Raw genomic sequence first — 11,458 nt, forward strand, 5'->3', positions numbered from 1 at the left:
CGCTGTCCGGTCACCAGGCAGCGGGGACGGGATCGGAGGGCGACGGGTCTTTATAAACCAGAGCTTTATAAAACTACAACATGACTTCCTAACCCCTAAACTAGACACAAAAAGCTGGAGTAACTCAGCGGGACAGGAAACATGTTCCCAATGTTGGGGGAGTCCAGAACAAGGGGCCACAATAGACAATAGGTGCAGGAGTAGGCCATTCAGCCCTTCGAGCCAGCACCGCCATTCAATGCGATCATGGCTGATCACTCTCAATCAGTACCCCGTTCCTGCCTTCTCCCCATACCCCCTCACTCCGCTATCCTTAAGAGCTCTATCCAGCTCTCTCTTGAAAGCATCCAACAAACTGGCCTCCACTGCCTTCTGAGGCAGAGAATTCCACACCTTCACCACTCTCTGACTGAAAAAGTTCTTCCTCATCTCCGTTCTAAATGGCCTACCCCTTATTCTTAAACTGTGGCCCCTTGTTCTGGACTCCCCCAACATTGGGAACATGTTTCCTGCCTCTAATGTGTCCAATCCCCTAATTATCTTATATGTTTCAATAAGATCCCCCCTCATCCTTCTGAATTCCAGTGTATACAAGCCCAATCGCTCGTCTTTCAACATACGACAGTCCCGCCATTCCGGGAATTAACCTAGTGAACCTACGCTGCACGCCCTCCATAGCAAGAATATCCTTCCTCAAATTTGGAGACCAAAACTGCACACAGTACTCCAGGTGCGGTCTCACCAGGGCCCGGTACAACTGTAGAAGGACCTCTTTGCTCCTATACTCAACTCCTCTTGTTACGAAGGCCAACATTCCATTGGCTTTCTTCACTGCCTGCTGTACCTGCATGCTTCCTTTCATTGACTGATGCACTAGGACACCCAGATCTCGTTGAACTCCCCCCTCCTCCTAACTTGACACCATTCAAATAATAATCTGCCTTTCTATTCTTACTTCCAAAGTGACTGCACCTGGAGTTTAAGAATAAGGGGTAGGCCATTTAGAAATGAGATGAGGAAAAACTTTTTCAGTCAGAGAGTTGTGAATCTGTGGAATTCTCTACCTCAGAAGGCAGTGGAGGCCAATTCTCTGAATGCATTCAAGAGAGAGCTGGATAGAGCTCTTAAGGATAGCGGAGTCAGGGGGTATGGGGAGAAGGCAGGAACGGGGTACTGATTGAGAATGTTCAGCCATGAATCACATTGAATGGTGGTGCTGGCTCAAAGGGCCGAATGGCCTCCTCCTGCACCTATTGTCTATCTCGGAAGGGAAAGGATGGGTGACATTTCGGGTCGAGACCCTTCTTCAGACTCGACCCCCTACTTCCTAACCCTACACTGAATGTCCCGACCGGTAAAGGCAAGCACGCCATATGCCTCCTTTACCACTCTATCTACTCTGTTGCCACTTTCAGGGAGCTGAAGACTGTATATCAGTGCTGTTTGGGATCCTGCCATATGCCGTTCCATATCCCCAACTTGTGTGAACAAATTGCCCCTCAGATCCCTTTTAAAATTCTCCTCCCTCATCTTAAACATCTACTCCCGAGTTTTAGACTCTTCCTGCCCTGATGAAAAGACTGTGACCATTATCCTTATTTATGCCCCTCATGATTTTATATACCATTTTCTCTTCTGTTTCATACTTTGTAATTGGTTTATAGTTTGATACATTATAATGAACAGTAGAGGTTGGGCACAGAGCAAAGAATGGCTACAGTTTCCCATCACATGCTCCCAGACAGTGCAGGTGAGAAACATCTGCCTCCTGGGCTGTTGGGAAATGTAACATGGTCTCCACTTCTTTTGAGGTCACGGCTGAGGCTAGTGAGGGACTGCAGGACGCCACGGTCCACACCGAATGCCTCCTCTACACCTTGAGCAGTTGGAGAGCAGGGATTCCCGGTGATCAGGAGGGATGCGGCGGGAGGCTATGACCCATCCTTGCTTATTTTCTCTGTCCACCTGTAATCTCTTCCCACAGAGTCTGGTGGTGGGCAAACAAAGGGCGTTGCTGCCCAGCTTGGCCAACTGAGAATCCCCAGGGGATATTGTCCTGGGAGAGGGCGCAGATGTAGGTTCACACACCCTTCCAGTGAATTTGGAGGATTTTGCGGAAATTGTGTTGGGGTGTCTCTTGGTACTTGGATTGGAAAGGTTTAGAGATGAATGGGTCAAAGGCAGGCAAATGCGACAGGGATAGATGGTCACCTTGGTTAGCATGAACAATTTGGCCTGAAGATCCAGCCACTCGTGACAGTTACAAATTAGAAGTAAAATGGTGTACTTGAGACCAGAGGAGGGACTGAGTAAGCTCTAAGAAAGTCAACTATGAGCAGCTTGTTGCAAAGCATTGGAGCTGGGGAAACGCTGGGAGTGAAGGAGAGGATTAGAGTGGTGTGGCACCACTCCAGAAGCTCTGACAATTTTGGTGTTGGAGAGTATGAAGGAGAGTGGGGTGGATAGGAAAGCAGATGCAGTATAAATGAACACCAAATTAGAAAGAGCACTTAATGGATTAAATGCATTACCAAAACTATGAAACTTGATTTCAATGACAGTAAATGTGAAGTCATCCAATTAGCAGCTGAAAGGAAATGAAGAGAGAATTCTCTAAATGTTAGAAAGCTAGATACAGTGAAAGCCCAGAGATATGCAACTCCCTGTGCATGGATCATCGCAATATTCTGGACAGCTACAAAACAAACAGAGGTTGGACAAAACCCAAGTCGATGGCACGGTGGCACAGCGGTAAAGTTGCTGCCTTGCAGCACTGGAGACCTGGGTTCGATCCTGACTACAGGTGCTGTCAGTACACAGTTTGTACGCTCTCCCCGTGACCACACAAGATTTCTCCGAGATCTTTGATTTCCTCCCACACTCCAAAGACGTACAGGTTATTTGGCTTGGTATAAATGTAAATTGTCCCTAGTGTGTGTAGGATAGTGTTGATGTGCAGGGATCACTGGTCGGTGTGGCCAAAGGGCCTGTTTCCGCGCTGTATCTCTAAACTAAACTAAGGTTAGATCACGTGTGTAGAAAGGAACTGCAGATGCTGGTTTACACTGAAGATAGACACAAAATGCTGGCGTAACTCAGCGGGTTAGGCAGCATCTCTGCATAAAAGGAATAGGTGACGTTTTGGGTCGAGGAGGGTCTTGACCCAAAGCGTCACCTATTCCTTTTCTCCAGGGATGCTGCCGGACCCGCTGAGTTACTCCAGCATTTTGTGTCTATCCTGGCATGTGGCATGCCAGGATACACTGTGTGGCACACTGTGGCATGCAGTTCTGGAGTGCACATTTTGGAAGGATATTTTGGAAAGAGTGTAGGGTACATTTGGTACATTAGACAATCTTGAGAGTTAAGAAGGAATTTGATCTAAGTTTTGGAGGAGCATTGCCACCAACAGGGAGAACCATTTCATCAACGGGTGTACAGAACTTGAGGCAGGTGTGAAATTTAAAGCCAGGCCATAGATGGAGGTTGCTCGAAGTTTCTGGACTCGAGGGTCTGAGCTATAAGGAGATGTTGAGCAGCCTGGAGCGCAGGAGGATGAGGGGTGATCTCATAGAGGTGTATACATTCATGAGAGGAATAGATCAGGTAGGTGCATACAGTCTCTTGCCCAGAGGAGGGGAATCGAGAACCAGAAGGCACAGGTTTAAGGTGAAGGGGGAAAGATTTAATAAGAATCTGAGGGATAGCTTTTTCACACAAAAGGTGGTGGGAGGTAGTTGAGCTACTGGAGGAGGTAGTTGAGACTGTCACAGTGTTTAAGATCACTGGTAGTGTGGCTGGAGAACGAGGTGTTGGGATTCTTACCCTGGCAGTGCTGGGATCTCCCTTCAGTCGTGGCACCCTCGGATCAGGTGGGATCCTATCCCACGATGGGACCCCCTGGGGCAGACAAATGCACCACCCTTTCACCACTTGCTCCTCGTGATGTAACACTGACCTTCTGTTTGTTTCAGATTGAATTCAGCAATGACCAGATTGAAGGTGAGTTGATGTCAGGCAGTGACTCCAACCCCAACGCTGAGCTCGACCTCTGCCCTGTTACTGACCCGCTCCCCCGACCTTCACCCTCGACCACGACACCCCCACCCTGACTGCAACTTTAGCCCCAGACATTTACCCTGACCCCTGGTCAGGACACTGACCACAACCACCAGGGACAACCCCAATCCAGATATTGCTGTCATCTGACACTGACCTCAATCTTTGCATAGACAGCCCCTGCATCATACTTTATTCACTCTCTGATTCCTATCCCAGTGAAACTGATCATGTCTCCTCTACTTGCTGTAAGTTTGATGTGTTGGCTGAGCTGAGTTTGTCTATTTAATTATTGTTCATTCACAGCACGGATCCCTGTTTGCTTGCTTGTGACTGCTTACCTGCATGCTTTATTCTGAAGTATATCAATATAAATTGATTCTGACTGATTGTATCTGTCCCGACACCTGGGCAAGTCCCGAACCCTACACTTGCCCATATCCCCGGTGTGGGACGAATAAAGGAATATATTATTATTATCCCTATATCTGTCACTATATCAGATACTGTCCCTGCTGTACCAAGCTCTGTTCCTATAACTGTTTCTGCTACTATACCAGTTCCTGCAGCTGTCTCTTTATCTGGCCCTCTGTCTGTCTTTGTCCCTATAATGTACCTGCCCCTATTTCTGCCCCGATACTTGTACCTTCTCTGTCCCTAAAACCCTACCTGTCCCTGTCCCTAAATTTGTATGTGTCTCTGTCCCTTAACCTGTACCTGACCCTATTACCTGTACCTCCCCCCTTTACCTGTCCCTATATCTTACCCTGTCCACTGTATCTGTGCCTATACTTATACCGTCCCTATACCTGCACTCATCGCTACACCATTCCCAGTACTCAGGCCCTGTAGCCAGCTCTCAAGTTTAGCTCTGTATTGTGGTCTGATGTTTCTCACGTCTATGGTTCCTCTTGTCTCCACTTTCAGAATTCAAGGAAGCTTTCGCCCTTTTCGACAGGACCCCGTCCTGTGAGATGAAGATCACCTACGCCCAGTGTGGTGATGTGATGCGAGCCCTGGGGCAGAACCCCACCAATGCCGAGGTCATGAAACTGCTCGACAAACCCAAGCCAGAAGGTCAGTCTCGGGGATGTGACCCTGACCCTTCCACCCACCGTCCGACACTGGCAGTAATAAAACCAGCCATGACACCAAGTGTGGATACTACCCACCAGTTCAACCCGGATGGATGTGGGACGAGACGGAATAAGATAAGCACATGTTTGGACAATAAACACTCATTCACATAGACACACATGTACTGTCTCGTCACACCTATGATCACAAAGGTGGAGGAGTAAACATACTAAATTAAATGATAAATATGAATGGACACACATACATGAACACATGTGCAGGAACAGCCTCACCAATGGTCACAAGACCAACACCACTCCATGGTCCCTCCATAGCCCATTCTATCCCCAGCTGCCCAGACCTGCTGCCCCAGCGGTCAGCCTGAGCCTCTGCTTGTCTCCCCTCACAGAGATGAACCAGAAGATGTTGGACTTTGAGACCTTTCTCCCAATGCTGCAACACATCTCCAGAAGCAAGGACCAGGGCACGTTGGAAGATTTCATAGAAGGTTTGAGAGTCTTCGACAAGGAAGGAGACGGCACGGTGATGGGGGCCGAGCTTCGCCACGTCCTCGCGACACTGGGTGAGTAGGTTTGGAGCCGGATGTAGACCCAGTGTGTTACTGAGCGTACCGACACTGAGCTTACATTTCTACTGGTTAATGACTTCTACCATGTTCCCTGCAGATAATAATTCAGTGAACCACACTCATTGGCGTTCTGCTGTTTCCACTTTCTCAGGCAGCTCCTTATATATATATATGCCTCACATTCTGTGTGGAAAATGGTGCCCTTTAGGTCCCTTTTAATCCCATTTCACCTTAAACCTATAGCATGTTTTAGACCCCCCCCCCCCCCCATGTTGACTAAATAAAATATTGTTACTCTCCTTCATAAGTCCGTACACCCTTATAAGGCCATCCCTCAGCCTCCTATGCTCCAGGGGGCTATCCAGCCTCTCATAACTCAAACCCTCCAGACCTGGTAACCTCCATGTAAATATTTATGCATCCTTTCCAATTGAATGAATTTCTGCATATAGCGGGCCAACCAGCTGTACACAGTACTTGAGTTGGGACATTACGTTACTGATGTACAAGATGTTGGAAAGGCCACATTGGAAGGTTGGAGTACTGTGTACTTCAACCTTCAAGTGTGGTTATACCAACAGCTTGTACATTGGTAACATGATGTCCCAACTCCTGTACCCAATACCAAACTGTTGAAGACAAGATTGCTAAATGCCTTCTTCACCATCTGTCTGCCTGTGTTGTTACCTTCATGGAACACTGTACCTGATCCCTACATCTCTCTGTTCTACTACACTGCTCTCTATCAGTTGCTGCATAAGTCCTACCCTAGTTTGTCTTACAAAATGCAGTCCACGCATTTATCTGAATTAAACTACATCTGCCTTTCCTCAGCCCATTGTCTCAATTGATCTAGATCCTTTTGTAATTTTAAACAACACTCTTCACTGTCCACTACATCACCAATTTTTTTTGTGACATCCTCATACCCATCATGCCACCTAGACTCACATCCAATATCGCTGTACCATCATCATCACTGGGGGCGGCAAGATGGCACAACGATAGAGTTGCTGCCTTGCAATGCCAGAGCCCCGGGTTCAATCCTGACCACGGGTGCTGTCTGTACGGAGTTTGTACGTTCTCCCTGTGACCACATGGGTTTTTCCCCGGGTGCTCTGGTTTCCTCCCTCACTCAAGATACACAGGTTTGTAGGATAATTGGCTTTGGTAAAGATTGTAAATTGTCCCTAGTGTGTGGAATAGTGCTAGTGTGTAGGTAATCGCTGGTCAGCGCAGACTCAGTGGGCCAAAGGGTCTGTTTCCACGCTGTATCTCTAAAATTATCTCTAAACCAAATGCTGGACTCCTTGCCATCCAGCACTGTGGGAGTACCTTCACCAGAAGGACTGCAGTGGTCCCATCCAGCACTGTGGGAGTACCTTCACCAGAAGGACTGCAGTGGTCCTCTAGCTCCATTCTTGTCTCATTGTCTCCCAGTGTCTGTACAGGGCCTGCTCCCCACCAGTGTCTGCACTCTGTCAGTGGCCATGTCTTAAGCAGAACCACTGGTGAAACAGTGCTGAGTGATTCACCTCTCCTGGTACAAGGCATCTAATTCAATCTCCCCACACAACTTCGCCAGCTGCTTAAACCTCACGGAGTACCTGGGGACGTAACGATGGGGAGTATCTGTGGGGAACCTCCGCAGAATACCCACGGGAGAACTTGTGAGACAACCTGGGTTTTTTTAATCACTTCCTCAACTTGCTCTGGCACTTTCAATAATCTATGCACATAGACACCCTCTGTATTGCAATCCTTGCCAGAATTCATCAATGGCCTTCCCTCTGTCATGAAGCCAAGCGTAGAGTTGTTTGCTGATGATTGCACCTTGTATCTGCCCAGAATGTGAAGCAGCTGTGACTGCATGCAGCCAGATGTGTAGGATGGTCAGGTACGGGCTGATATATGACAATTTCATTTTAGAATATGATTTTCAAAAGAGATTACTTACATCGAGCCTGGTTGCCCTGCTTCCTGCCACTACAAAACTCAAAACCATGATTGGTTTCCAGCCTGTGATTTAATTTGTTTAATTTATTTTTTTATTGATGGATTAAATTCCATGACCTCCAGGGTGAAGGGTGAATTGCCCATTAGAACCACTGCAGTCTCTTTGGTGAAGGTGCTCCCACAGTGCTGATGGAAAGGGAGTTCCAGGATTTAGACACTGCATTATTAAAGGAACCTTGATATATTTCCTAGTCGGGATGGCGTTGGACTCTAAGGGAAACCTGCAGCCTGCTCTCCTTATTCTTCATCTGCTCTCCAGACTGCAGCCTGAAGAAGGGTCCCGACCTGAACTGTCATCCATCCTTTTTCTCCAAAGATGCTGCCTGACCCGCCGAGTTACTCCAGCACATTGTGTCCATCTTCAGTATAAACCAGCATCTGTAGTTCCTTTCTACACATGTAAAGAGAAACTGCAAACATTTGTAAAGGTTGCAGCAAATAGGACACATTGGAAAGAACAGAGCTGAACAGAACTGACATGGATTTCTGGAAACTGAAATCCTGTTTGACTAATCCGCTGCTATTCTTTGAGGATGTACTTTGAATAGATGAAAGGAACCAGTGGTTAAGGTGAATTTGTATTAACATAAGACATTTGATGAGGTGACACACAAGAGAATGGTCAACCAGGTTACAGCACACAGAACTAGGGGTACTGCACTGACATGCATGGAGAGTTTGTTTTCATACAGAAAGCAAAGAGTCGAATTAAACAGTTTTTGTTGTTGGGCTGTAAGCAGGAGGACCCAGCTATCTACCATTGCATCTGCATTTGGCTGAAGGAGATAAAATGCATTATTTCCAGGTGCTGTGAAGATACAGAATGGGTGGGACTGTAAGGAGGGAGGTGTAAAGAGACTTCTGGAGAAATGGACAAACTGTGAATGGGTGAGAACGTGTCAGAGGGAATATAAAATATAAAATGGACGCTCCTCCACCTTAGTGTGTAGCAAGGAACTGCAGATGCTGATTTAAACCAAAGATAGGCACAAAAAGCTAGATAACTCAGCCGGTCAGGTAACATCTCTGGAGTAAAGGAATAGGTGACGTTTCTGGTCAGAACCCGCCTTCAGACTGAGAGTCAGGGGAAAGGGAAACGAGATTTAGACGGTGATGTAGAACAAATGAATGATAGATATGTAAAAAATAACGATGATCAGAGAAAGGTGGAGCCCACAATAGTCCATTGTTGGCTGTGGGCTAGGTGTTATACAGACAGTGAAACTCAACAGGATGACAGTGAAACTAGTCTGATGACTAGGGTGGGGGAAAGACGGAGAGAGAGGTGATGCAAGAGTTACTTGAAGTTAGAGAAATCAATATTCATATTAATTGGGCAGAGTGTTCAATGGTGAGAGTTGAAGAAACATTGAATTTCAAAGGGACAAATGAGTGCTTGACCTTGAAAGCCCCCATTGCAGGGGAGGCAGAATCTCAGAAAGGTCTTTAGGAGAGGATTTGACTATAGGAATAAAGATGTCTGTCTCACTGCAAATGTATAGGGCCTGGATCAGTCTGCACCAGGATTATGTGGAGAGTTTGGTCTCAACCTGAAAAATAACCTTCCTGGATGGATTGCAGCAAAGATTCACCAGGCGAGCTTCAGGGGTGGTAGTTTGCCACAGGAGGAGGGATCGCATAAACTGCACCTGCATTCTCCAGGGTTTGGAAGAATCACATTGAAATTTGAAAAATTGGTATTGGGTGTGACCGGCTTGGTGAAGGGAGGTTGTTTCCCTTGGCTGAGGGTAATGAAACAGGGTGCAAAGTTTGAATGTAAGGGAGAGGCCATTTATAACTGAGGGTTTGAAACACTTCACCTCTGGGTTGTGGAAGCTCAGAAACTAAGTTCATTCAGAGCAGAGATGGATGGATTTCTGAATAGTCAGGCAGTCGAGGTCTGTGGAGTTGTGCAGGGAAATGGCCCTGTGGTAGATTAAGTTTTAGAGATGCAGCGCGGAAACAGGTCTTTCAGCCCAACGGGTCCCCGCACATTAACACCATCGTACAGACTACCAGAGAGAATTTTACATTTATACCAAGCCAATTCACCTACAAACCTGTACATCGTTGGAGCGTGGGAGGAAACTGAAGATCTCGGAGAATACCCACTCGGTCACGGGGAGAATGTACAAATTCCGCATAGGCAGCAGCCATGGTCAGGATCGAACTCTGGTCTCTGGCACTGTAAGGCAACATCTCTACTGCTGCGCCACCATGCCACCCTATGGTCAGCTATGATTTGGTGTAGGCACAAACGGCCAGCTGGCTAACCCTCACCAACCTCCTACAGTCTTCCTTTGTCCAGGTATGAATCTAATAATTAGAGAATGTTCCTACAGAATTCAACAGCAAGAGGGCATTTCAACGACGAAACTCGTTAAATGCCTCGCAAAGTCCAGCACAATATTTTCACTCTGCCTTTAGAAGTCGGATACTTTGACTGTTGTGGAATATGTCAACATTTTTAAAAGTGTAGGTCAATGTTACTGCTGAACTTTACCAGCAAAGAGGAACCATGCGCAAACCACTCGACTAATCAGCACGTTGGTCCACAGGAGAGAAGATGTCCGAGAGCGAGGTGGAGCAACTGATGGTGGGGCAGGAGGACTCCAACGGCTGCATCAACTACGAGGGTAAGTCAGGACCTGAGGTCCCGCCTCCTCCCCACTGTCGGCAAGGGCAGTACCCGAGTTCCCTCTACTCCCACCTCACACTCTTCCCATCGCTCCCGGCCTCACTCCCTCACCCTCCCTCACACCCAGTCACACCCCCCTCGCTCTCCCACTTTACACTCTCTCCCTCCCTCACATTGCACACTCCCACACTCACTCCTCCTCTCCACTTATCTGATTTGATATTGCAAGTCCTGGAGTGCGGAAAGTGAGAATGGGGAGGTGGGAAGGGAGAGTTAGCTGCAGAATCCAGTGGTTTACTGTGACTAATGTGATAGAACTGTGGTGATCTTGTTTCTTTACTTTGACAGCTTTCGCAAAGCACATCTTATCAGGATGAAAGGTATCGGACGGGTGAGTGAGACAATTGGGGCGTTTTGGATGTGATAAATGATTGAATGTCCTTGGATACCGGCTATACAACCGACACAGAGCTCCACTGTGTGTCTATAGCCCATGCTCTGGGAGTGTGTGATGGGACAATGTGGATGTGGTAGGTTCTGTTTTGTCCTGTGCCAGTGGATGTTTCTCTGTGCTGACCGCCCTTCTCTCTTGGTGCTTGCAGCGTGTTTACAGTGCAATTGCTGGCGAAGACGTGACAAGAAGGTGCCGCACGACCAATCTCTCCATCATCAACAACTGCTGCTGCCGCCACCCTGACAATACCCAGCAAGAGAACACCTCTCACCGGCTGGGCCTGCCGTTAACACTGGACACTGCCTGCTCTCCTGTTTGTGCTGTGCCCTGTCTCAGGACATGCTCCATCACTCTCAGCCTATCTCCAACTGTCCAGCAACTTGTATCTTAATTTATGCGTTTATGCCACAAATTAAAATTGAAAAAACACTTCTTTCTCTTCTCAGTTTGTTCCTTTCTGGTGTGAGTGGGGAGTGTGTCTACAGGGGATGACCAAAGGCAGCAGCCTCAGATTATAGCTCTCACCCACAGTCACAGCACAGTGTCTCAGGGACTGTATTACACCCATGGTTCTTTAGTAACCCCAGAGAGTTGCTCATGATATGTTTTAGTCAAATGGCATTCC

At 47.4% G+C, this 11,458-nt stretch overlaps 1 protein-coding gene across 1 annotated transcript in view; it reads left to right on the forward strand.

Moving 5' to 3' along the window:
* Positions 1-11,256, forward strand: part of myl4 (myosin, light chain 4, alkali; atrial, embryonic) — a 12,961-nt gene extending 1,705 nt beyond the window's left edge. Inside the window, exons 2-7 of the mRNA XM_078424393.1 lie at positions 3,975-4,002; positions 4,987-5,136; positions 5,546-5,719; positions 10,300-10,377; positions 10,728-10,770; positions 10,982-11,256. Coding sequence (XP_078280519.1) covers positions 3,975-4,002; positions 4,987-5,136; positions 5,546-5,719; positions 10,300-10,377; positions 10,728-10,756 — 459 coding nt within the window. The 3' untranslated portion in view covers positions 10,757-10,770; positions 10,982-11,256. The remainder of the gene's footprint in view (positions 1-3,974; positions 4,003-4,986; positions 5,137-5,545; positions 5,720-10,299; positions 10,378-10,727; positions 10,771-10,981) is intronic.
* Positions 11,257-11,458: the final 202 nt, after the last annotated feature.

This window comes from Rhinoraja longicauda, chromosome 29 (genome assembly GCF_053455715.1).
Source record: "Rhinoraja longicauda isolate Sanriku21f chromosome 29, sRhiLon1.1, whole genome shotgun sequence".
In the NCBI taxonomy this organism is placed as follows: Eukaryota; Metazoa; Chordata; class Chondrichthyes; order Rajiformes; family Arhynchobatidae; genus Rhinoraja; species Rhinoraja longicauda.